Below are 26,527 nucleotides of genomic sequence, written 5' to 3'. Positions count from 1 at the left end.
CATGCTATATAAAGAGAAGAAATGGGAAGTGGAAGGCAAGGGTCTAGAGCAGCAGCTCTTGGAGCTGGGGGCTGTGACTGCCTCTGCATCCTTCTCTGCTTATCCAACAAGGCTATAGGGGTCTCCGGACAAAGCTTGTCACCAAACCCACTGTGCATAGTTCTTTAATCCTTGTTCTAGTCAAGGAACAATTTGGCCTGGTCCCAAGCCTGTAACCAACCATTTAGCTTTTGCTCTGCACCAGCTTTACTGAAAGCTCTGCCGGGCTTCATTGACTAGCCACAGCCAGAGGAAGCCCAGAAGAGTCATCCAGTTCACTGTCTTTGTATCTTTTCCCTTATGCCTACCTCATCTGCTCCCCTTCTTCTCACTACTCCCTTGATCTTTTATCCCGCTGAACCCAGAAAGTTGTCCCACTTAAGACTGTTCCAGCCAGGATGAAGTGGTGTCATAGGGCTACAGTCTGATGAAAGATCTAACTGTCCCAAGTAGTGACCCTTACCTTGAGGCTCTGTACCACATGAGATACCAAGAAAGTTCTCCATAACTTAAAAAGTGGAAAGGTAAATAGAAAGCCCTAAAGACAGAAGAATCATAATATTTGAAGCAAAAAAAATTCTCTAGTTGTATACTCCCTGTGCAATTTTTGGCCTCCCCCTCCCCTGTCTTCTCTTTCAACTTGGAGCATTATTACAGAAGGTAACATTTTCAACTTGACTGATTTTTTTTTAGTTCTGCATACTTTTTAAAAAATTTTTATTGTATAGGTGATGTTCAGAGGGGTTACAGTTACATTCTTGTCAGACATTGTCACCTTCTCCCTTGTTTTCTCCCACTTTCCTTCCCCCATCCCACATCCCCTCCCCATGTTGTGAAGTTCATTTCCAACATAGTGTCATGTGAGTATCGCTGTTGCTTTGGTTCACCCTTTGTCCTTTGTCTCACCATTTTGTTATTCCCCTTCCCTTCCCAAATCAGATAAACATATATAAGACACAGAGTACCAAAATCAAAAACAGTAACAACAGTGTAAACTGAAAGAAAAAAAATAACTTCACACAGTACATTAAAAACAAAACCAAACTCATTTCCATATCTTGGAGTTCAATTAGCATCATTTTATATGGTCACATCTACATAGTTATTGAACTATTATAATCCTTTGTTAGGACTATCCTAGACATATACTAATTATTATAAATAAGGGAAACCATAGTGCCTATGTTTCTTTGGGTCTGGCTTTACCTAATATGACTTTTTACAAGTGTTTCCATTTTCTTACAAATGGGTGATGTCATCTTTCTGATGGAAGCATAGATTTCCATTTTATACACACATACACATACAACACACACACCATTTTCTTGATCCATTCATCTACTAAGGGTCATCTGGGTTGGTTCTGTATCTTAGCTATAGTAAATAATGCTGCAGTGAACATAGTTGTGCTGGTAGCTGTAATGTGGCCTTGTTTTTGATCATTTGGATAAATTCCAGGAGTGGGATTGCTGGATCATAGGGGAACTCTATATTTACTCTTTTGAGGAACCTCCATACTGCTTTCCAGAGTGGTTGAACCAGTTTATATTCCCACCAACAGTACAGTAGCATTCCTTTTGGCCACATCCCCTCCAGCATCTGTTATTATTTGTTTTTTTGATGATGGCCATTCTAACTGGGGTAAGGTGGAATCTCAATGTTGTTTTGCTTTCCATTTCTTTTATGGCCAGAGATGTTGAACATTTCTTCATGTATCTATTGGCTATTCTTATTTTCTCTCACTTTTTAGTTCTTTGGCCCACTTATTAATGGAGTGGTTGTTTCTTTGAGGATTTGTTATTGGGGGGCTTAATTTTTTGAGCCCTAGGTATATTTTTGATATGAGGCTCTTGTCTATTGTATAGTTAGTCAAGATCTTCTCCCAATCTGTGGGCTTTCTTTTTATCTTGCTAGCTATGTCCTTTGCCATACAGAAGCTCTGCAGTTTAATGCAATCCCATTTATCCAGCCTTTCTTCAATTTGTTGGTTTCTGGATCTTTATAGGAAGTTTCAACCTGTGCCAAGTAGCCCTCAACTTGACCAATTTCATTTTCATTGTCCTTTATTGAGTGCTTCTGCAGCACTAGGTCGGTGAACCATCCACTGACAGACTGCACAGACACCTCAGGACAGGCAAGCACACTCAGGCTGAGTGTGCTAGTTAGCTTTTCCATAGCTGTGACAAAATACCTGACAGAAACAACTTAAAGGAGGAAAGATTCATTTGGGCTTACAGTGTCAGGGGTTTCAGTCCATGGTCAGCTGGCTCCACTTCTTTTCATCTTGGTAGAAGAGAATGGCAAAAGAAAGCTACTCACCTTGTGGCAGAGAGAGACAAGGAAGATTATCAGAAGGGGACAACAGATATCCTTGAAAGGCACGCTCCCAGTGACTTACTTCCCCCAGTCCCCTCCATCCACTCCTAACAGCCTATCCAGGATTGATCACTGATGAAGTCAAAGCCCTCCTGATCCAGTCATTCTAAACACTGTTTCCAGAATAAGCCTTCAACACATGGACTTTTGGGGACATTTTATACCCAAATCATAGCACTTGGTATAGCCTGTTCTAAGTGTAAGCTACATGGAAGAAGCTAGATAATTTCTTGCAGAGAAGGTGACCTGCAAGAGATGGCTTGGCAGAGGTCTAGACAGTTTTACAAGTAAGGTCCCTACCATGCAATAGTGTCAAGTTATATCATGCCTCAGAGGCTTCTGAGGATCAAAACAAGGTCTAGAGATGCAAGCAGCTTCCCATAGGGACAGCAAGTAAGATGGGTGCTGAACATAGGCATCATATAAACAAAATAGAATGGGATCATCTGCTTGATTAAAATTGAAAGAGGTACAATCCAAGATGGCAAGTCAGGTGCTAGTACCACTGAGCAAAGCATTAGTGGCCCTAAAGACAGAGCATAAGTTTCAGAAGGAAGGAAATTGACTTGGTACTACTCCCCATAACTGGGATCTTGACATGCCCTGGGAATGGGGAGCTTTTATCCAGGCCCTGGGGGCTAAAGGGTACACTAGCTGGAACTGGAGAACATGACCTGGAAAGTGGAAGCAGCATCAGAGAGGTATGGTTCTGGAAGTAGCATGGAGAGGTAGAGCAGAGGGTGCCCACTGTAGAAATGGGGTGTGTAGTGCCGGCACCTGTGCGCACCCTCCTAACTCTTCATATGGCAGTATTAGTAGCACCAAGGTATGCACAGTGGCTGTGTGAAGTGATTCTTTTGAAGTTACATGTATTTTCATCTTCAGTCTTTAGCAGTTATGTATATGTTATCATTACAGTCTTAGAAATATACCGAGAGCTGATGTGCTAGTAAACTAGGGCCCAGAGAGCACACAGCAAGCACACCGAGGGCAAGGATTCCATAGATAAGATGTCTTTGTCATAATGCCTAGGACGCTGCACCTGCCACAAGGATAAGCCTGGTGGAAACACAGCCTCTTTAGGTCCCCAGGAAGTGCCTTCATTTACCCATTTGGGGGTGAAGTAGTTCAGACACAGTGGCTAAATGTATCAGAAAGCATGTATAATCACGGCATGAACAGAGCAATGCATGGGATTTCCCAGAAGCCCCAAGTATATACAAAGACAGGATTTTTTTTTCATAATGATAGAAGGGAATGGCAGAAGAAAGCTGCTCACCTTGTGGTGGCGAGGACAAGAAAGGTTATCAGAAGGGGACAACAGATAGCCTTCTCTTTAAAACATTTAAACAGAACATATAAGCATTTTGTTTTCATTATAGAAGCACTCGAATTCTTTTGAAGACTATAAAAAAACAAATACATATTAATTAATATATGACCTTTTATTTTTCACTTCCAGCTACTGACAGTCTTTATAAACTTTCTCTGCAAACCCTCAACGCAGACATTTTCTTAAAACAACGCCAGACCTCACCAACACCTGCCTCTCCATCTTCCCCCGCTGCCCCTTGCCTGTTCACATCCCGGGGCAGCTACAGCAGCATCGTCAACAACAGCTCAAACAGGTAGGCTCTACCACCTGATTGATGTCCCCTGACACAGAGATGTTTAACAACCACAGGGCTCTTCTGTCACACTCATTTTCTGGCTATTCAACCCTCTACCTGGGATCAGTTCTTCCTGCTGCAGTGTGTGTCTGACCCCAGCAGAGGCCCTGTTCCTATACTAATCTGCCCATTTCCATTACTATAGAATGAGAAGTACATTTTTTAACTTACCAGAATTGTATTCTCATTAAATGAAGCTCTAGAAAGGTTCTCCATGAATAGGGGATATGGATTTATGTAACACCTTTTTACATCAACCTTCAGATTGTTGGTCTTAGGAGGTTAAAGGCCAAGATCTAGGCAAAGATCGTCTGTGTTGCACAAGGTACCGCTTACATGGAGTGAGCACACAGGTTGGCAACTGTCTAACCATACAGACAAGTGGCAGTGGGGGACACAATAGCCATGGGCATTGAGCACAGCACCATTTTGTGTCTGCCTACCACATAACATTCATGGAGTGTGGTCTCACCTTGTGACAGCTCAGCATCACACAGGCACCAATGTGTCACATCCTGTAGGCCGGCTTAGTGTTAGGGTTTTCCACAGTTGTCAAAAGAGACAGAGACTGACCTAGAGGTACATCAACAGTAGAGTGTCTACCTTCCATGAGCAAGGCCTTGGATTCCATACACAGAGCCACCAAGAGATGAGAGAAGGATCCCTTCGATCCTCACTACAGTGAAGTGGCCTTCCCCAAACAGATTTGACCTATGTGTGATGCTTGTCAGTAAGCTCACATTCTGACAGCATGTTTCTCTGCCCAGTGACTTCTTTCCTAGTGTTTTTTTCTAAAATGTGATTGCCCTCCTTTCTAGTCCCTTACTGTGATCCCTCCCTGGTTGTTCTCATAGGCCTCCTGGAAAGCCCTTTTTCATCTCATTAAGCAGTCTTGAGCCCATGGCATTTTCCATGAGACTCAGTTGTGCACTGAGCTGTCACAAGACCTGACCCCAGCTTAGCAAAGCACACACAGGGTTCCCACTATAGGGTCCCACAATTCCCAAGCCTCACCTTCAGTTCCACCCTTCTCTCTGCTTCTTCCCCAAGTGACCCAAAAACAAAGCTGCCTAATGGAAGCAAAAGCAAGTTGACAAAAGCAGCCTCACTCCCAGGTAAAAATGGCAACCCGACCTTTGCTGCAGTCACAGCTGGCTATGACAAAAGCCCAGGTGAGTGTTTCTGTCTGGAGACCTGGGCGAGCACAGTGAGTGGATTTCCTCTCGGCTTGCTTTTCACTAACACAACTCCATTGTTGCAGGTGGGAATGGCTTTGCTAAACTTTCTTCAAACAAAACAGACTTTTCCAGCAGCCTTGGCATTTCACACATTCCTCTTGACAGTGACGGCTCAGACAGGTACAGTAGTCCATTCTTAACCAATAGAAATTCCCTGGGTCGGGTTAGCATCTTCTTCCCATAGGTAGAAGCATGGCTTCAGCATTTTTCCTCATTTTCAAGGAAGCCTTTTTGAGAGTGGTCACTGGCCTCTCAGAAGCCCATCTGCAGGCACCAGTTTTCTTTTCCTGAGTGAGGGAAGAGGCACCTGTGGCCTGCCTCAGCCCAGAAGATGTGTGGATCAAAATCTGTTCATTCATCTGTTATTATGGTCTGATTTACAAGTAGAAAACTGAAGCCTGTTTCAGAGGAAGGAAATTGAAGCAAATTCCAGACCACTTACAGCAAATTACTAGCCTTGTTGCTTCTTAGCCAGCTTGTTTCACTCAGCGACTTGGTGGCATCAGCAGTCACATCAGTTGGTTTTTGAGGCAAATAGCAAGAACAAAGCTGTCAGAGGTGTAAGGGCCACAGCTTACCTTGCTTGAGTAACAGGTGAGCGTATATTTGAAATTGCTTTTTAATAAGCCTTCCATTACAAAGAAGATGTAAACATAAACAAGACACTTGCTCTGATCCAGGCTCTCAGTGAGTAGGAAGTAGGAAGGTGCCAGGAGCTTAGTTCTATGACCTATGACAGTGTAGCAGCCACTTTGCAGTTCTCCTCATCTTTGTTTCTCATATTTGAGCAGTCTCCATTTGAAGCAGCACTCCTGTGTATGAAGCTGTGCATGATGGACCCAATTAACGGTTATACATTTTGTGTGTTACATATTTCTCCTTTAACATTTAGCTCGGGTTTATGGAGTCCTGTCAGCAATCCAAGCAGCCCTGACTTCACCCCTCTCAATTCATTCTCGGCCTTTGGAAATTCTTTTAATCTTACCGGTGGTGAGTGTTTTTCACTAGATATATAACTTAATAAGCTTATGAACAAACATGAAGGAAGAGGAGAGATGTGGTTTGATGTGTTAAGAGGAACCAGCTACAGGCCAGGCGCTGGTGGCTCACGCCTGTAGTCCTAGCTACTCAGGAGGCTGAGATCTGAGGATCGTGGTTCAAAACCAGCCCGGGCAGGAAAGACTGTGAGACTCCTATCTCCAATAAACCACAAGAAAACCGGAAGTAGCACTGTGGCTCAAGTGGTAGAACACTCGCCTTGAGCTGAAGAGCTGAGGGACAGTGCCCAAGCCCAGAATTCAAGCCCCATGACCAACAAAAAGAAAAAAAGAAACAAGCTACATAAGAGGAAGCATGGCTAGGCTGGGAAGGTGGCTCAGTGGTAGAGTGCTTGCCTTGCATGCCTGAGGCCCTGGGTTCGATTCCTCAGCACCACATAAGCAAAAAGAAAAAGCCGGAAGTGGTGCTGTGGCTCAAGTGGTAGAGCGCTAGCCTTGAGCTGAAGAGCTGAGGGACAGCGCCCAGGCCCAGAGTTCAGGCCCCACGACCAGACCCAAAAAAAAAAAAAAAAAAAAAAGAGGAAGCATGGCCACCCCTTGAGCAGATGTATTTAAAGTACATTTCCTTCATTTGCAGTCAAACACTTAAAGGTCGATGTGATGTAATGTGATGGAAGCAGGTTCTCTTCTTGCTTTCCTAGAGAAATTGCGAGAGCCTGCCACATAACAGTTCCTCAAGGATGTCTGTGTGCTATATACAAATCATTGCCACCCACATAGAAGGCTCCCTCTCTTCCTCCTCCCTCCTTCCTGTGATGGCTCACTTTGAGGGTGCAGGCTGGTTGATAATCTTCACAGCATGTACTTAGGAGCTTCCAGGAGTGACTCTGGTCTAACATAAGACTCACATGTGCCATGGTGCCTCCTCTTTTTTTTCTTGCTATCTAGGACTAGGTGTTAACTGTGCTGGGAAGGTGGCTCAGTGGTAGAGCGCTTGCCTTGCATGCATGAGGCCCTGGGTTTGATTCCTCAGCACCACATAAGCAAAAAGAAAAAAGCTGGAAGTGGCGCTGTGGCTCAAGTGGTAGAGTGCTAGCCTTGAGCTGAAGAGCTGAGGGACAGCGCCCAGGCCCAGAGTTCAGGCCCATGACTGGACCCCCCCCCCCCCACAAAAAAAAGAAAGAATTAGGTGTTACTATATGTTGGTTTTGCATTAGCTACAAGGTCAGTTTTGAGGAATGTGTGCATTTTGAAGTAATCTAATGATGAATATGGGTTAAGAATGCAGATTGTGTGCCATGAGTCAGAGTTCTGAGTGTGTGGCAGCTCCAAGTGAGCAGCAGAGAGGTGTGTGTCACTGAGTCCTGTCTAGTTCTAGTGATTACAGCAAAATCAAATATAGACTGAATGATTGTCTCTTTACTTTCAGAAGTTTTCAGCAAGCTCGGTTTATCTCGATCCTGCAATCAGGCCTCACAGAGAAGCTGGAATGAGTTTAACAGTGGCCCTTCATATCTTTGGGACTCTCCAGCAACAGATCCCAGCCCCTCCTGGCCAGCAACTGCTAGCTCCCCAACCCACACAGCCTCTGTGAGTACCCAAGGCCTAGGCCTTTGCAGACAGTCAATGAACAACAAAAAAAACACTGTGAAATGGGTGGGTAGTGCTTTCATGATCTTCACTGCTTTGTCTATATCTCCTAAGTGTCCCTGGCTTCTTACCTAATAGATAGGGGTGTTTTCCAGCCTCTTCCCACCCTATGTACTAGAACATGAGGTGTTGTGCCATCAGAGGCTCAGGTGAGCACTGACCATGGCTTCACTGTCCACAAAGAAGAAAACTAGAAAGTTGAATGTATTTTGTTTCTAAGAAGCAATACTCTGCTTCTATGCTAATTTTTTCTGTAAAGATTATCCTCCAAAAAAAGTCAAGAAAAGTCTTACCAAGAAAAACAATGATTGGTTTCGTCTCCACAATATTATAACAGAAAAATATGACCCCACTGTAATTATTTGGTTGTTGTCAGGCAAAGTAAATTAGATGTGTAGGATTTAACTGGAGCTATTTTACCTCACACATTTTACTTTCATAGATTTCAAAAAGAGTCAGGAAGTCAGTGTTTGAAGCTTTGCATACTGTCCTATTTCCACAGCACCTGTTCAGCTCCACCATCAAGGTATAAAAATAGCACAGCCAGAACATAGGTAACTCACTGGTGCCCATAGAGATGAATTCTCAAAACCAGGCCATCGTTTGCCAGCCCTTCTTTGGAAGATTACAACTGTCTGCTCAGACTCTGGCGTAGCATTATGAAATGTGGTTTCAGCAAAATAAGACAGACACCATGTCTATAATCCTAGCTACTGAGGATACTGAGATTCAGAGGGTCCCTGTTTGAGGTTAGCCCAGCCAGAAAAGTCTAAGCGACTCCATCTCCAAAATAACACAGCAAAAAAAAAAACAGGCTAGAGGTATGGCTCTGGTAGTAGAGTGCCAAATGAGCAAGCAAGTGTGAGGCCCTGATTTTAAACACTGGTACCAGAGAAAAAGTAGGTGAAATGAAAGACATATGATGCAGCCTTATTTTGTGTACATACTCTTTACTCGCTTCCTGCCTATCTCTTCTAATGCCCAGTTTTGGGTGTTGTGTTTTGTCACAGTCAATCCTTGGCAATACCAGTGGCTTGTGGTCCTCCACTCCATTCAGCAGCTCAATCTGGTCCAGTAACCTCAACAGTGCCCTTCCTTTCACCACTCCAGCAAACACACTGTCAGGCATCAGCCTCATGGGCACAGAAAACTCACCCGCTACCCATGCTCCTTCCACTTCCAGTCCATCCGACGACTTGGGACAGACCTACAACCCCTGGCGGATATGGAGCCCTACAATTGGAAGAAGAAGCTCTGACCCTTGGTCTAATTCACACTTCCCTCATGAGAATTGAACTTGAAATTAGGCAAAAACAAACAAAAGTAGGGGCCCCCTCATCTAGATCATGATATGCCAGTTTTTGAGATATCTTTTTAAGGCTCTTACTGCTGTTGCTTCCCACTCCCCACCCTCCTCATCTTTGCAAAACAGACTTCAGCAGGGCAGGCTTATTCCACTCGCTTCTTTCAGATCTTTCTTGCAATTATGATACTATGAGATTTGCTGTTGTGCTTGTAGAGAAGTCTCGACTCAGCCACAGACCACTAAGAAGTGTCCATCTGAAAACTTTAACTGCTACCCAGTTCTCCCCACTTGTCTTCTCCCATGCTTTCTTTATAAACTGTATGAACACAAGTTTGGCATTACAGCTAAGGGAGTAATTTGAATTGATTCAGAAGTCCTGGCATGTGACAATTTTACTAAATTACCAAGTTTGTTTTTTAATAATTTCACAATATTATGCGCCAAGATCTAATTTTAAAAATGTATGAGGACTTTGTGCTGAAAATAGAGTATTTTTTTAAAGTAAGACTGTCTTGGCTTAAAAGCAGATTACAGAAATATAAGTCAACTTAAGAACAATGGATGAATGTAAAAACATTCAGTTGAGACCATATGCATTTTCTGTGCTGTTTGTACTTGAGGTATGTAAGATTTGTATACCTGAATTTATTTTAAAGATAAACTGAAATGCACATAGCCAAGTCTTGATACAAGATTGAATGTGTATTTCTTAAAAATACAACTTTGTGTTGTACTTTGAAATAAATGATGCTTTTTTCAAAAGCCTTGAATGGTTTTGTTTTGCTTTTTTATACACAAGATTCTTCTGACAGCACAATGAGCCCTGGTATCATTGCCTTACCCTCTGGCATTGACAGATCAGTTTAGATTTGTCTTGGCTGGAACCTGTGATATAATGAAATTCCCATGGTAACCACTGAGGGTCCTTGATAGAGAATGACCTCAAGCCTGTTTCTAGGGATAGTTTTGTCCTCTGCCACTATCTCAAACATAAAGGCCTCCAAAATAAACTAAAAAGTTGCTCATGTTTTTTGAACACTTACTTTTGTTGAGCATCTGGCTAAAACATGGGGATATGTTGGTTGTCTCCGCTGAGAGACTGAGGAAGTGTTACCTGGCTGATAAACCACTCAGAGCCCAGGGGCTAGCTGGTTGCAGATCTAGTTACTCTTCTCGGGACAAGGCCTGTCCAGCTCATCAATGCCTATATCCAACTCTTTAAGGAAATCCCAGGACAACAGGAAGACACTGTGCTGTGGAGAAGCAAGTTGTGTGTGAGAGGAACACCTAAGAGTCAAAGGAATCTGGGGAACCTGGCTCCTGAGACCCAGGAGCAGCTCCACAGTGAGGGTGCTCAGAGGTGCCCCTTTCAGTTCTGGATTGGGGGAGTCAACCAGGAAAGCATTGAGCTTATAGTGATTGGGAGACTTGGAAGCAGCCATTTACCCAGCAACTTAAACTGGCAGAGCTGTACCCCAAAGTCAGGCCAGATAGAGGCGGCCTCTGTGAAACCAAGGGAGGGAGCCACAGACAGGCAGGAAAGGTGGAGTTCCACATAGAGATGCCAGCATGAACTGTCTGGCAGCGAGAGCTCGGGGCAGACTTAGCTAAGTCTATAAGCTGCAGAAGAAAAGTTGACAAATGTAAGGCTTTTTTTTTTCTTTTTAACGCAAAGTATGTCAAGCATTTTCCAATTTTAAGTCTACAATTCCTCTAAATGAGATCTTTAGTCTGCCTGGATACCAGACAAGTGTCAGCAAGCCATGATGCATCTATCTATTTGGGTTAATCTCTCAGAGGCTTGCCTGCTCCAGCTTGCTGTTTCCATTCTCATATTTCAGGTCTATTTTAAAGCTTGTCTTTGCTAAGTAACGAGGATACACTAAACATAAATGTTCTGTTTGAACATCAATATGAAATCAACCCCCAATGAAAGTCAAGAGAGATTTTTTTAGTTGAATCACCATATGGTGTGATGTTTTTAATCTGACCTTTGCTCTGATTTCCACTAAAATTCATTAGAACCAGACATGTGATTTTAACAACCTATGATTTGTCCCTTCGGGGGACAACAGAAGCATACATACACCCAGAGCTATGGTGCACAGCTGGGCTGTAGCTGACCTTGCACAATCCTGTTGGCACAGTCTCCTACGTACATTTGTAGAGTCAAGATATAGTTAAGGCTTGAGAATCTCCACCAAAGCAAATAAGGTATAAAGGTCTATAACCCTATAACCTTCATAAAAACCCTCATTAAGACAGTATTTCATCATCACACTACTTCAATAGGGTATGACAGATATGCTCTATCATGCTATCGCTTGAGACAGCCAAATTTTTTTCCTAAGTTCTAATTTCATCCCATGATGAGAGAGTCCTTAGCAGAGTTAAGGACTACAGTGTACTTGAGAAAAAGTACAAACATGGGTTCCTGCTGCTATCTAGGTTTTCCAAATCACTTGTGGGAATTAAGGGGCAACATACCCAACAGCGAAATCTGAAAGTTTGACCATGCACAAAATACGTTGAAAATTTGTTAGCACTATTACAGTGCTAGACCAAGAATTAATTTTAGAATTATGAATATACAAAAAAATAGAAAATGACAACTTAAAAGTGCCCAACACTCCATAAAGACTGAGGTGTATAGCTGCACTTTGAGGTTATTGACTAGAAGGACACTGAGATTAGCAGGAGACAATTCGTCAGAGATTCCCACATCTGCCACCTCTGCTCTACAGTTGAAGGAGGAGTAAAATCTATAGACGGGTGGAAGCCCCAGCAAACTGTCAGTGGGGATACTGGCAGTGCTGGCTACAGGAACATCCCCCAGTCCTCAGACTTGAAGCCCATTGAGATAAGAGCTGAAATCTTCACAGTAGCTTAGGTTTGGAAAGGGTCTCCCCGCAAGGGTTCTATAGCCAGGAGCCATCTTGAGAAGAGAACCATTGTCTGAGTCTGGGCTGCTCTAGGGGTCAGAAATCCTGCACACTCCCATCTCTGGGTCTCCATAGGCCTGTGCTGTTGCTGCTTTGCAAACCCACCAGCAGAGTGACCACTGCCCTTGATCAGATGGGGAGCTGCCATATGGGACCAACAGCATGGCAGTGCCAGCACTGCAGGCAGGGCTCACTCCTGCCCACCTCCATGCCATGTTTGGTGCTTCTTTCAGTGAGGATGGGGAGGGAACAACACAGTTCCTGTTACTGTCCCACCACAGGGGCGTGACAAGGGGGATTAAGTAACTCTGGCTTTGGCTGTCACCCTGACCCACAAAGAGGATGCTAAGGACAACTTAGCCCAGTTCTGGGTTGGTCTCACTCCAAGTGCATAAGCTCTGGAGGAGTCAGGAGAAAAGCCCTAGCCATCACTACAATCCCTGTTCATCCAGGAAGACTGCACTGAGAGCCCCTGACCAGGACCAAGCCAAGGGCCACTCATGCACCATACAGAGACAATGTGTCTCTGGCCCCCACCACAGTACACATTGCCCAAAGTCACCATGCCCAGTCAAAGAGACCATGAGGAGATACTGTGTGCCCAGAATCAAACCCAACACTGCATGACAAACCAAAACCCCAAGAAACATCTTCAGGAGAAAGCTACTTACTAAGACCACTCCATCAAAATGCTCCACCAGCTGCACAAATATTATATAAACTCAAGAAATAGGAAAAGCCCTTCCTTGTCAGCCATGCCTCTCCACCATGCACGGCAGGGGCAGCAGTTATAGCATGTTCTCTTCATTGGCTACCTAATGAAATCTACCCACTTAATATACCTTACATATGGTGCCGTGACTCGGATGGAGTTTTTGAGTTGGAAATGTTACAATTTCCTAACCACCCTTTTTCTGCAAACCAAACTGCCTTGAGACACCATGTGATACTTTTCACCAATTCCATCGCTGGCCTTCACATCCACGTCCATACACTTCTCTGTATTTTTTTTTTTTTTTGTCCAATCCCCCAATGTCTCATGAGACTTCCTCCAGACTTTATCCAAGAGACTTGCCTCCTCCAGACTTCATCTAAGGACTCATGCCTACCAAGGGACAGCTGCTGTTCGATGCCTTCTCTGGGAGGGGACTGCATTCCGGCCTTTTATCCCTAATGTCAACACCCCTTGTCAGCAGGAAGTAGCAAGAGAGAATCTGCACCCTATTTCATGATTATTAAAAAGCTGGAATGTAAGGTCCACTCTTGGATGGCGAGCAGACTCCGCCCCCCTTGCAGCAAAGTCTTCACCCAGTACCTGCGTTGCCCAGACACCTGGCACTCCTGGAAGAGGTCATGTCTGGATTTGATGTGGCCACACCTTTCTCCCACCTGGTCCCACCTTCCTTTGCCTGGCCACACCTTCCCCCACCCCCACCCCTACCCTAATAAGGCCTAGCCAAGGGCCAGACACTCTCTCTCCCAGCAGCATGGAGTGTCAACCTGACCTGGTGCCAGCCGGAGCGATGAATAAACCTACCTCTTACCTGAAAAAAAAAAATATGAAAAGAAACAAGGTAATGTAACACCTCCAAAACAGTTCCTGTGTGTATGTCTCTATCTCCCCTCTCTCTCCTCCTTTCCTCTCTCCCTCTCTTCTCTTCCTCTTTCTCCCTCTCGCTCTCTTGTTCTCTTGCTCTCCCCCTCACCTTACTCAAGCCATGCTCTCAGACCTTAAGATCATAACTCTCTAGCAACAGATTACAAATAAATCAGAATGTGTGAAATGCCTAATAAATAATTTTAAAGAATGGGGCTTGGAGGTATAACGAGTAGTAGAGCATTTGCCTAGCAAACACAATTTCAAATCCTAGTACTGTCCCCCCTACTTAAAAAAAATCAAATGAGATCCAGGAGAACATAGACTAACAAGTTAGGAAGGTAATACAGGCCATAAATGAGAAATTCAACATAGACATTTTGCAAGAGAAAAATGTCAAGTTTAGGTTCTCTGATTAACAGCAGACATCACCAGAAGCCCTAAAGGCCAGGAAGAAATGGAATGACATATTCTAAATCCCGAGGTAAAATAACTATTAAGCAATTTTCCTATGCCCAGAAAAGCTATCTCTCAGAAATAAAGGAGAAAAAAAAAGATCTTCCCAGATGAGCAAAAACTAAGGGAATTCACAACTAGCAGACAGCCTTACAAAAAATGGTGTGTGTGTGTCTGTGTGTCTGTGTGTCTGTGTGTGTGTGCTATTTGTTCAATGATGGCACTCTACCACTTAAGCCATACCTCAACTTCTGGCTTTTTGCTAGTTAACTGGAGATAAGCCAGATAAGCCAGCCTGGGCTGGCTTCAAACTGCAATCCTCAGATCTTAGCCTCCTGAGTATCTAGGATTATTACAGTTGTGAACCATCAGTGCCTGGCTTCTTATAAAAGATTCTTAAGGAAGTTCTACATGCAGAATGAAAGGAAGACATCATGTAAATATGTGAAAGTATAAATCCCACTAGAAGAACAGATACACAAAAGAGAAATAGAATCAAACATTATCAATATAGTAAATCATCACAAAGATGAACAAATGGGAAGGAATATTCAAAATATGCCAGGCATGGTGGTACTTACTATAATCCCAGCAGACCTTTGGCAAAAATGGAAAACCCTATCAGAGATAACTAAGAGCAGAAAGGACTGGAGATGTGGCTCAAGTGGTCAAATGGTTCCAGAGTTGCCTCCCTAGCTATATGTGGTTTACTGTCAGGTGGGACTGAGATCTCTGAGCACAGAACCAGCAGATTGACTTCCACAGCCTCCTCTCTCCAAGGATGGATTATTGCACTGCAGGACTTGAAAGTTCTGAGACTGGCAGCCCTGTTTTCCTGGTTCTCTCCACCCACTGGAGAACTCAGTACTCTGCTTGCTTCCCCACACTTTTCTAGTGCACCTGAGATGGGGGTCACTCCTAGCTCAACTATTTGTTCCACCTACATGTACAAACTGGGAGGGAGGAACCTATGCAGTGACTGGGAACCTGCTTATGGGCCACAAAGCTCACTGAGGCCAACAGGGCCTTCCAGGGTGCCAAAGGGCTTCCAAAGTGAAATATAAAAATAGCTTGACCAGTCTGGCCCTCAGCTTACACATAGGACCAAACCACACAAGGGAACACAGAGCAGCCACTGTGGACTCCAGATATGGCTTACTAGCCTCCCTCACCCCAAAACTGGTGGCTCCCAATATTAGAGGACCAAGAAAGATGCTTCAAGTTTTTAACATTTTACTTGGTCTGTAATTATTAGCATTGTTGTTGATTTGTGTGTATGTGTGTGCTGATACTGGGGCTTGAACTAAGGGCCTGATGCTGTTCCTTAGCTTTTTCACTCAAGCCTTACCATTTGAGCCACACCTCACTTCCAGCTTCTTGCTGGTTGATTAGAGATAAGAATCTCCCAGGGCTGGGAAGGTGGCTCAGTGGTAGAGCGCTTGCCTTGCATGCCTGAGGCCCTGGGTTCGATTCCTCAGCACCACATAAGCAAAAAGAAAAAAAAAGCTGGAAGTGGCGCTGTGGTTCAAGTGGTAGAGCGCTAGCCTTGAGCTGAAGAGCTGAGGGACAGCGCCCAGGACCAGAGTTCAGGCCCCACGACCGGACCCAAAAAAAAAGAATCCATACTTTTCCTCCTTGGACTGGCTTCATAGCACAGTTCTCAGATCTCAGCCTCCTGAGATTACAGGCATAGCTTCTAGCTCCTATTTATTTTTAATACAATTACTCGTGTTCATCTTTATCCAATTTACTTACGTATTTTTCTAATTTATAAGATTTTTCATCTCTTGCTCTTTTCCTTTTCCTCACATACTTTTACTTTTTTTCTTTTTCTTTTGTTTACTTTGTTGCTTCTTACTTTTTCCCCTTTACCTGCCACTCATTTATTTCATCTTTTAGTTATTCTGCTTCCCTTTATTACTTTTTAACTTCATGATTTATTCTACATTATTTTTGTCACTATTTTGTATGGTTATTGGTGAGATAGTGGTTTCCATTCATTGATTTTACTATTTTTCTTTCTATATCTCATTTATTTTGGGGTTGCTACTGTTAAAATACTTTGAACTCTCCTGAGAAGCACTGGGGGGTAAGCCCTCAAGAGAAGGCAGTTCATTAAGAATATCCTAATATAAACTTGAAAAAGTTATCCATCCTAACAAATGTACAAATAACAAGAAATATGAGAAGTCAAGGCAACGGGATATAGCTATTGAATTACCAAAGCTGAAGATACTGAGATGCTTAAAAGCTAGACAAATCAAAAGTCAGTAAGGGGCTGGGAAGGTGGCTCAGTGGTAGAATGCTTGCCTTGCATGCCTGAGGCCCTGGGTTCGATTCCTCAATAGCACCTAAGCAAAAAAAAAAAAAAAAAAGCCAGAAGTGGCACTGTGGCTCAAGTGGTAGAGCGCTAGCCTTGAGCTGAAGAGCTAAGGGACAGCAAAAAAAAAAAAAAAAAATGCCAGGAATGGAGCTGTTATTCAAAAAAAAAAAAAAAAGTCAGGCAGGCACTGGTGACTGACATCTGTAATCCTAGATTCTCTGAGGGCTGAAATCTGGAAGATTAAAGTCAGCATGAGCAGAAAAGTTCACAAGACTCTTATCTCTAAAATAACTAGCAAAATCTGAGAGGGAGGTCTGGGCTCAAGTGTTAGAGCCCAGCCAAATGAGCTTGAAGCTCTGAACCCAAACCTCAATACTTCCAAAAAAATAACAGACTTCAAAAGGATTCAGGAAAGCAGATAAATGAAAAGAAGGATAAATGAAAAGAAGGAGGAAGGAAGTGGTGCTGTGGCTCAAGTGGTAGAGTGCTAGCCTTGAGCTGAAAAGCTGAGAGACAGCGCCCAGGACCAGAGTTCAGGCCCCACTACCAACAAAAAACAAAAGAAAAGAAAAAAAAGGAGGAGGAAGTGGAGCTGTGGCTCAAATAATAGAGCACTAGCCTTGAGCTGAAGAGCTCAGGGGCAGCACCCAGGCCCAGAGTTCAAACCCACAATCAACAAAAAGAAGAGGAAGAGGAAGAGGAGGAAGAAGAGGAAGAAGAAGAAGAAGAGGAGGAGGAGGAGGAGGAGGAGGAGGAGGAGGAAGAAAGGAAGAAAGGAAGGAAGGAAGGAAAAAAGAAAAGAAATGAAGAATGAAATTTAGGACTTCAACAAAAAATCTGGCAACCTAATCATGCACTGGTGGTTCATGTCTATAATCCTAATTACTCAGGAGGCAGAATCTTCTAAAGATTAGCCAGAGCACACAAGTCTGTGAGACTCTTACCTCCAATTAACCACCAGAATAGTGCAAGTGGAGCTCTGGCTTAAAGTGGTAAAGCACTAGTCTTGAGTAAAAGAGCTTAGGGACAGTGCTCAGGCTCTGAATTCAAGCTCCACAACACACACACACACACACACACACACACACACACACACACACACAAATGGCAACCCAAACAAGAAATAAAGATAGTTAGGTGCTGGTGGTTTATGTCTGTAAGTCTAGCTATTCAGGAAGCTGAGATCTGAAGATTTCAGTTCAAAGCCAGTTCAAACAGAAAAGTCTATATGAGACTCTTATCTCCAGTTAATCAGCAAAAATCTGGAAGTAGAAGTGTAGCTCAAGTGGTAGAGCATTGCCTTGAGCAGAAAAAGCCAAATGAGGACAGAAGCCCCTGAGTTCAAGCTCCAGTACAGCACACAAAAAAGGAAGGAAGGAAGGAAGGGAGGGAGGGAGGAAGGGAGGAAGAGAGGGAGGGAAGAAGGGAGGGAGGGAAGAAGGGAGGGAGGGAAGGAAACAAAATTAGAAATGAAAATATTCAGTAAATAAAATTTACAATGTAATGAAAATCATTACCAATAGGCTAGACTTGGCAGAAGAAAGAATAACAGGGATAGAAGACAGCTGAGGAATTCCTACACTCAGCTAGCAATAAGAGGGTAGTGATGATCACAACATTCAAGACCTCTGGAAAGCAAGAGAACACATCAGTGGTATAGAATAAGAAACCAAGATACAGACTAAAGGAAGGCATAGAAAGCCTATTCAATAAACTTATACAAGAAAATTCTCCCAATCCAGAGAAAGTACTGGACATCCACATACAAGGCAAATGCGACCAGAAAAGAACCTTTCTGTATCATAGTTTAAATGCCAAGAATATAAAATAAAGAAACATGAAAGGGAAAAGTGCCAAGTTACTTACAAAGGTAAATTTATCAGAATAGCAGTAGACCTCTTGGCTGCTACAGAAGGCCAAGAAAGCATGGTCATACATCAGTATTTCAAGCTCTGAATTAACTGCCAATCAAGATCACTGAGTCCAGCAAAGTTACCAGGATAAGCTTAAGCTAAAGCAATCCATGCCCACTAAGTCAACATTGCAATAGATATTCAAAGAAATGCCACACAAAGAAGAAAGGTGTATACCAGCATGGGAATTCAGTAAAGAGTAAATTTCATTAGAACAATAAGAATTAGGAGGACTTAAATATTATTAAGTCAGTAAAGCAGCAAAATTCTAAAAGGAAGAAGGGAAAAATTCTTTTCAATATTAACCCTAAATGTAAATGGTCTTAGCTCTCCAATGAAAAGATTCAGACTAGATGAATGGATTTTTAAAAATCAAGATTCAACTATTTTGTGTCTGCAAGAAATCGGTGGCAAAACTCACCTGAGACTGAAAGTTAGTTCGGAAATCGATGTTCTGAGCAAATGGAATCTGAAATCAAGCAGGATTCAATGTATTTGTATTATATGAAAGTGATTTTAAAATTCACCAGAAGAGATAATGAAGGTCACTTTGTATTAACAAAACAAATAATGTATTAATCAGATATAATGATGATTTAATTTCTTCTAAGACAGCAGAGCAGAGACTTTCTCTGTTGGATTCTGTAAATGAAACAAATGAAAAGGATCACTGAGATGCTCAGATGAGGGATGGGGCAGCTAAAAAGAGGATGGTAAATTGTTCCGAGACAATTTACAGCTTCTGTTAGTGGGAAGAGATGCCCAAGCCTCTACAACAAAGTAAACCAGGTGACCTCTGAGACAGACTGGCCAACCTAGCTGTGAGACAAATACACATCTCACAAGCCTCAAACCCCAATATGAAGATTTCCCAATGTGTGACATCCCCAGCATGACAGGCCATGCTGTCGTGGTTGTTTTCCCATCAGGAAAGACCACTCTTCATCCTCCATGTCTCTAAGAGTGGCAAAGAGGCACCTTCTTGAGATAGGACTTCCTTTCCAGGACTGAGACACTAGAGTTGAGTGCAGTCCTGTTGTCTAAGGGAAATCCCCAGCAACTCGCCTAGCTTCTGCGAGTCAAAAGCTCAGGCTGCAGGAGCAGCCACAGTGATCAGGTTGCAAGTAGCCTGCAGGCAGGCTAATACTGAGCCGCACCTAGGAACTTAAAACTCAAGGAATAATTGCAAGCCAGGGAACTCTGAGCCACCTGTCCATTCAGGAGGAAGACTCCCACCTGATTTTTGTGTGTTGATTTTTAGAGCCTGCTACATTTCCAAAAATCAGATATAGGAAGCTTTTGACAGGTAGTACATTAATTTTGTAAATTTGTTTTGTTAGTACGGCCATTTTCATGGTATTAATTATACCAATTCGTGAGCTTAGGAAGTCTTCCCATATTTTGTTCTTAGAAGGTAAGGCCTTTCACATTTTAAGTATAGGATCATAGCATCTGCAAATAAAGTAATTTGACTTATTCCTTTCCTAGCTGACTCCTTTTTACTTATCTCTCTTTTTTAATTGCTCTGGCTAGGAATATTATAACTACACTGAATAAATTGGGTAGTATGGACACATTTTTCTCATTCCTGATTTTAGAGATAATTTCCCTTTTTCTCATTTAAATATGATGTCGGCCATATATTTGTCATATGTAGTCTTTATTATGTTAAGATACATTCTTTTGGGGTGGGAAGGTGGCTCAGTGGTAGAGTGCTTGCCTAGTATGCATGAGGCCTGGGTTTGATTCCTCAGCACCACACAAGCAGAAAAAACCAGAAGTGGCGCTGTGGCTCAACTGGTAGAGCACTAGCCTTGAGCTGAAGAGCTGAGGGACAGTGCCCAGGCCCAGAGTTTAGGCCCCACAACTGACCAAAAAAAAACAAAAACAAAAAAAAACATTCTTTCAATCCTAGTTTCTTCAGAAGTTTTATGATAAAATGATGCTGAATTTTATCAAAGGATTTTTCTGCATCAGTGGATTCTATGTGCTGTATTATATTTATTGACTTACATATGTTGAACCATCCTTGCATCCCTGGAGTGTGGCAACTTGATAAGGTGATAGGATTAATGGTTTACAAATATATTGAGAATCTGTGCTCATCAAGGACATTCGTTCATAATTCTCTCTTTTGTTGTGTCATAGTCCAGTTTTGCAATGAGTGTAATGCTAGCTTCATAGAATGGCATTCGTAGTGTTCCTTCTTTTTCTGCTTCATAGGCAAGTTTGAGGACTATTAAGTTAGTTCTTTAAAGGTCATATAGAATTCAGCTAAGTCTGTCAGCTCTGGCGTTTTCAGTGTTAAGAGATTATTATTGCTTCAATCTCATTGCTTGTTACAGATCTATTTAAGTGGCTACATGTCCTTTTGGTTTAATATTGGTAGCTCAACTACATCAAGAAGTTTATCCAGGGCTGGGAAGGTGGCTCAGTGATAGAGTGCTTGCCTTGCATGCATGAGGCCCTGGGTTCGATTCCTCAGGACCACATAACCAAAAAGAAAAAAAGCTGGAAGTGGTGCTGTGGCTCAAGTGGTAGAGCACTAGCCTTGAGCTGAAGAGCTGAGGGACACCGTCCAGGCCCAGAGTTCAGGCCCCATGACCGGACCCAAAAAACAAAAATGAAAACAAAGAAGTTTATCCATTTTCTCTGGATTTTCTAGTTGATTTGAATTTCAACAATTCCCTCATGATCCTGGGGATTTTATTGGTTTTTGTTGTAATATGCCATGTTAGTCTAAAATTTTACCAATTTGGGTCTTTTTTTCTTCCTTGTTTTGGTTAGATCAGGTAAGAGATTATCAATGTAATTCATCTTTTCAAAGAAGAACTTTTTGTCTTCTGATGTTTTGCGTAGTTTCTTTTCTTTTCTTTTTTTTTTTTTGGGGGGGGGGGGGTCCGGTCGTGGGGCCTGAACTCTGAGCCTGGGCGCTGTCCCTCAGCTCTTCAGCTCAAGGCTAGTGCTCTACCACTTGAGCCACAGCGCCACTTCCAGCTTTTTTTCTTTTTGCTTATGTGGTACTGGGGAATCAAACCCAGGGCCTCATGCATGCAAGGCAATCGCTCTACCACTAAGCCACCTTCCCAGCCCTTTTCTTTGTGTGTGTGTGTGTGCCAGTCCTGGGGCTTGAACTCAGGACCTTTGCACTCTCTATGAGATTTTTTTGATCAAGACTAGTACTCCACTACTTGAGTCACAGCTCTACTTACAACTTTCTGATGGTTACTTGGAGATAAGAGTTTCATGGACTTTCTTGCCTGGGCTGGCTTTAAACTGTGATACCTAGATTTCAGCCTCTCCTGAGTAGCTGAAATTACAGTTATAAGCCATTGGTGCCCAGCTTGCTTTGTATTTTTTTTTAACTCTGGGCCTGGGCACTGTCCCTTAGCTCTTCAGCTCAAGGCTAGGGCTCTACCACTTGAGCCACAGCAGCGCTTCATGTTTTCTGAGTGGTTTATTGGAGATAAGAGTCTCACAGCCTTTCCTGCCAGGGCTGGCTTTGAACCGCAATCCTCAGATCTCAGCCTCCTGAGTAGCTAGGATTACAGGCATGAGCCACCAACGCCTGGTTTTTGTGTAGTTTTTAAGGTATCCATTTTATTAATTTTTGCCCTAATCTTTGTTATTTGCTTTCATCTAATTTTGGGTTTGGCTTGTTCTTGTTTTCCTTGGAATTTGTGGTTTATCGTTATGCTGTGAATTTGTGATTTTCTCTTTTATGTAGATGCTATAGTAGTAGTATAAACTTTTAACATCACCTTTGCTATATCCAAAAAGTTGTGATTTCTTTGATGACTCCTGGATCAGTCAACAATGTGCTACTTAGTTTCCATGTGCTTGAATGCTTTCAATAGTGTCTTTTGTTGTTGAGTTCTAGTTTTATTCTATTATGGTCTGATAAAATATAAGGAGTTAGCTTTGGGCATTGTTCAAGCGGTAGAGTACTTGCCTGGTATAAATGAAGTCCTGGTTTTAATTTCTAGGACCACCAAAAAAGAAATCAAGAAATTAAATACAATAAGTTAGATCTTTCAAAAAAAATAGAGGAATAGAGGAAGTTATTTCATTGTTTTCTGTATTTGCAATGACTTGCTTTATGTTGTAAAATATCATCTATTTTGGAGAAAGTCCTGTGAGCTGATGAGAATATGTCTTGTAGCTCCTAAATGAAATATCCTAAAGATATCTGTTAAGTACAATCTGTAGTATCATTCAGTTCTGAGGTCTCTTCATTTTTTGTTTGGATGACCTATCTATTGGTGAGAGTGAGGTTCTGAAGTCTCTCACTGGTATTGTGCTAGAATCTACCAGTGCTTGCAAGCCCAGAATTGTGATTGTGTCTCAGAGACTTTTCCCTGCACTTTAGGCTGAGAGATCTGAGTATGCAGAGGCTCTAGTCATAGGTCCTGGCAGATGCAAGACCTCTCCCTGAGGGCCGGAAGAGAAGTCTTGTAACATCAGTCATTAGCCTTGCAGATTTCTGGAGAGGGGTTGGGAGAGCTCTGGGCAGAGAGAACAGCATGTGTAAAGATCCTGAGGTCAGCTGATAGCAAGGGCAGATGTGGGAAGATGGGGCCTAGTATGAAAGACGGTGGGTCCTAGGATGATTTGGGCTTTGTTCTAAGCTGCATGGGAACCACTGGGGCTGGACCTGCATGGCACGCTGAGCGCATATCAGCTTCACCCCTGCAGGTCCCTCCTGGTGCCTGCAGTCATGGTGGCTGTACTGTCACTAAGCCTGGTGATACGTTCTGAAGCTTTTGTTTGCTGGAGGCTTCTCTGAGCAGGTGTGCAGAACCTGAAGTTCCACTGGGCTTCCTGGGAAATTGTGGTCCTCAAGGATACAGCCCTGGCCACCTAGAGCTGTTGAAATGGCCCTGACACAGCTGCCTTCTGGAGCCAGAGGGAGGAACTGGAATAATTTGGGGTCAAGGGCACTGGACAAAGGTCAGAGGAGCCTCGGTCTGGGCTCCTGATGTGGAGCAGAGGAAAGTAGTTTCTCCCATCTGCTCACACTCCTCAGCTCTCAACGCAGCTTGGGTTTGTCAGTGAGTTGTAATCTCTAGAAAGTTCTGTCAAATGCTAACAGCATTTGGATTGGCCCTTCCCACTTCTTTCTATGGTTCCAAGACCACACGGAGCGTAACTCTTTCCCAACATTTCACTCTCATGTCTGCCATGTGTCCGTTCTGGAGGAAGAGGCTCTGAGTTCTGGAAGGGTGTTCTGAGATGGGACACTGAGGCTGGCAGTGGGAAGCAGGGCTGGGTGAGGAGGCCAGGTTCAGGAATATGTCCTTCCTAACATTGAGGTTGATTTATTTTTGCATTTCTAGTAGGGACAAGGCTATCTTACAGTGACAGTTAAGACAGACGAGCATTTCTCTTGTAAGTGGCTTGCCAGAACAGTGCCTTCAGATGTGCATGGACCCACAAATGTGGCCTGTGGCCTGTGAGCCAAGAGGCTCCCAGACTCCAAGACACATCGTAGTTAAAGTGTTAATGGCACCAAACAAAAGAATACTAAAAGCCACAAGAGAGAAGCAACAAGTCACCTATATTGGTAAAACCAACAGAGTAACAGCTGATTTCTCAACAGAAACCTTAAAAGAAAGGGTGGTAACTATCAACCCAGAATGCTCTGTCAAGAAAAGTTGTCATTCACAACTGAAGAACAAAGAAAAACCTTCTATAATCAATAAGACCAAAGCAATGTGTGGCCACTAAACCAGCAGAAGATACTCAAAAAAATTTTTACACACAGAAGAAGATAAGTCTAATTACAAAAATAAGGAGAAAATAAATCCCACCAGATAAGCAGATAGAAAAGAGTAGAAAAGAGCCAAACATTACAAAAACAACAAAAATGGCAAGAATGACTACACACTTTTCAATAATAACACTGAACGTTAATGGTCTCAATTCACCAATGAAAATATATAGAATAAGCTGAACAGTAGTGACTCATCCTGTAATCTTTGCAATTGGGAAAATAAGATTGTTAGGATCATAGGTCAAGGCCAACTGGGATGGAGAAAAGTACAAGAGATCCCTTCTCAATGAAAAGCAAGATGCAGTAGTGTTATTCTGCTTTCTAGCTTCCAGGAAGCTTGACATAAGCAGATACATGCTAGGCAGGAAGCAAGACCCTATCTCAAAATAACAAACAAAAATCAGGGCTGGAGATGTGGTTCTGAGTTTAAACCCCAGTAACAAAAAAAAAGAAAGAAAAAAGAATGGAAAGTTGGATTAAAAAGTAAGACATCTGTCACCCTACACCAGAATCAACCCCAAATGTATCAAAGACCTCGAAGTAAAAGCAGACACGCTGAAAACATTACAGGAAGGAATAGGAGAAAGTCTATGGCTCCTTGGCACAGGCCAAAATTTTCTTAGTAAAGACCCAGAAACACAACAAATCAAAGAAAGGTTAGACAAATGGGATTAGATGAAACTGCAGAGCTTCTGCATGGCAAAGGACATAGCTAGCAAGATCAATAGAAAGCCTACAGATTGGGAGAAGATCTTCACTAGCCATACAACGGACAAGGGTCTCATATCTAAAATATACTTAGAATTCAAAAAATTAAATCCCCCAACAACAAATCCTCAAAGAAACAACTGCCCTATAAATAAGTGGGCTAAAGAGTTAAAAAGAGAGCCTTCTCTGAAGAGGAAATAAGAATGGCCAATAGACACATGAAGAAATCCTCAATTTCTCTAGCCATAAAAGAAATATAAATCAAAACAACATTGAGATTCCACCTCACACCAGTTAGAATGGCTATAATCAAGAAATCTAATAACAACAGATGCTGGTGGGGATGTGGCCAAAAGGGAAATCTACTGCATTGTTGGTGGGAGTGTAAACTTGTTCAACCACTTTGGAAAGCAGTATGGAGGTTCCTCAAAAGACTCCACATAAAGCTCCCCTATGACCCAGCAATCCCACTTTTGGGCATTTACCCAAACTATCACAAACAAGACCACACTAAAGCTACCAGCACAACTATGTTTATTGCAGCATTATTCACCATAGCTAAGATATGGAACCAACCCAGATGCCCCTCAGTAGATGAATGCATCAAGAAAATGTGGCGTGTGTGTGTGTATGTGTGTGTAGGAATTCTATGCCTCCATCAGAAAGATACCACCCCATTTGTTAGGAAATGGAAAGATTTGGAAAAAAATATATTAAGTGAAATAAGCCAGGCCCAAAGGAACATTAGGTCCCATGGTTTCTCTTATTTGCAGTAACTAGTATATGTCTAGGACAAGCAGAAAAGGTCAAAAGCTATGTACATGTGATCATATAAGATGATGTTAAGTAAAATGAACCCCAAGAAAGGGACACAAGTATTTTTTTCTTGCTTGCTATTGTTTTTAATGTATTTAAAATATGTAATTTTTTTTGTTTCTTTTGTATGTTCTTCCCCCACGGTATAACCCCTGTTTTCACTGTATTTGATTCTGGTGCCCTGCATCTTGTATATATTTTTTTCTAATTTGGGGAGGGGAATGGAAATAAGAAAGTGCTGAAACAAGGATACAGGTTGACCCATTGTAACAATGAGACGTACAAGAAACTATGTTGAAAATAAACTTTACAACTTTGGGTGGGGAGGAGTTAAGGAGGTGGGGAGGGAAGGAATGGTAGGGGAAAACAAAGAGGAGGTAACAATGCTCGATAGGAAATGTACTCATTACCTTACTCTGTACAGTATTTTTACAATAAAAAACATATATATATATAAAGACATGACAATTTGTGGCTCATACGAAACACCTTAGTGACATAAACAAGCATTGGCTTAGGGTGAAAGGGTAGAAAAAAATCCTACCAAGCAAATGGACCCTGAAAGTAGGTAGGAGTATCTATATTTATATCTGATAAAATAGACTTCAAACCAAAATCAATCAGAAGATGCAAAGAAGATCCACACACAGAACAAGAAACAGGCAAAAGGATGTTTCACTGCTAATCACATCCAAAACACTACACACCCAACAGCCAAGACT

At 42.6% G+C, this 26,527-nt stretch overlaps 1 protein-coding gene across 2 annotated transcripts in view; it reads left to right on the top strand.

Moving 5' to 3' along the window:
• The window catches only part of Tmem131 (transmembrane protein 131), a 187,238-nt gene extending 177,191 nt beyond the window's left edge, over window positions 1–10,047 (top strand). The window contains exons 36-41 of one of the 2 annotated variants that reach the window (XM_042695339.1): window positions 3,878–4,043; window positions 5,136–5,257; window positions 5,347–5,443; window positions 6,216–6,313; window positions 7,754–7,911; window positions 8,982–10,047. In XM_042695339.1, the coding sequence (XP_042551273.1) occupies window positions 3,878–4,043; window positions 5,136–5,257; window positions 5,347–5,443; window positions 6,216–6,313; window positions 7,754–7,911; window positions 8,982–9,266 (926 nt within the window). In that variant the 3' untranslated portion in view covers window positions 9,267–10,047. Of the gene's footprint in view, window positions 1–3,877; window positions 4,044–5,135; window positions 5,258–5,346; window positions 5,444–6,215; window positions 6,314–7,750; window positions 7,912–8,981 lie in introns of both variants that reach the window. The other variant, XM_042695338.1, reaches the window with a different exon arrangement.
• The last annotated feature ends 16,480 nt before the right edge of the window (window positions 10,048–26,527 follow it).

Source organism: Dipodomys spectabilis, unplaced genomic scaffold, assembly GCF_019054845.1.
Source record: "Dipodomys spectabilis isolate Male_0828 unplaced genomic scaffold, ASM1905484v1 ptg000187l, whole genome shotgun sequence".
In the NCBI taxonomy this organism is placed as follows: Eukaryota; Metazoa; Chordata; class Mammalia; order Rodentia; family Heteromyidae; genus Dipodomys; species Dipodomys spectabilis.
This window is presented reverse-complemented; position numbering and strand designations above follow the sequence as displayed.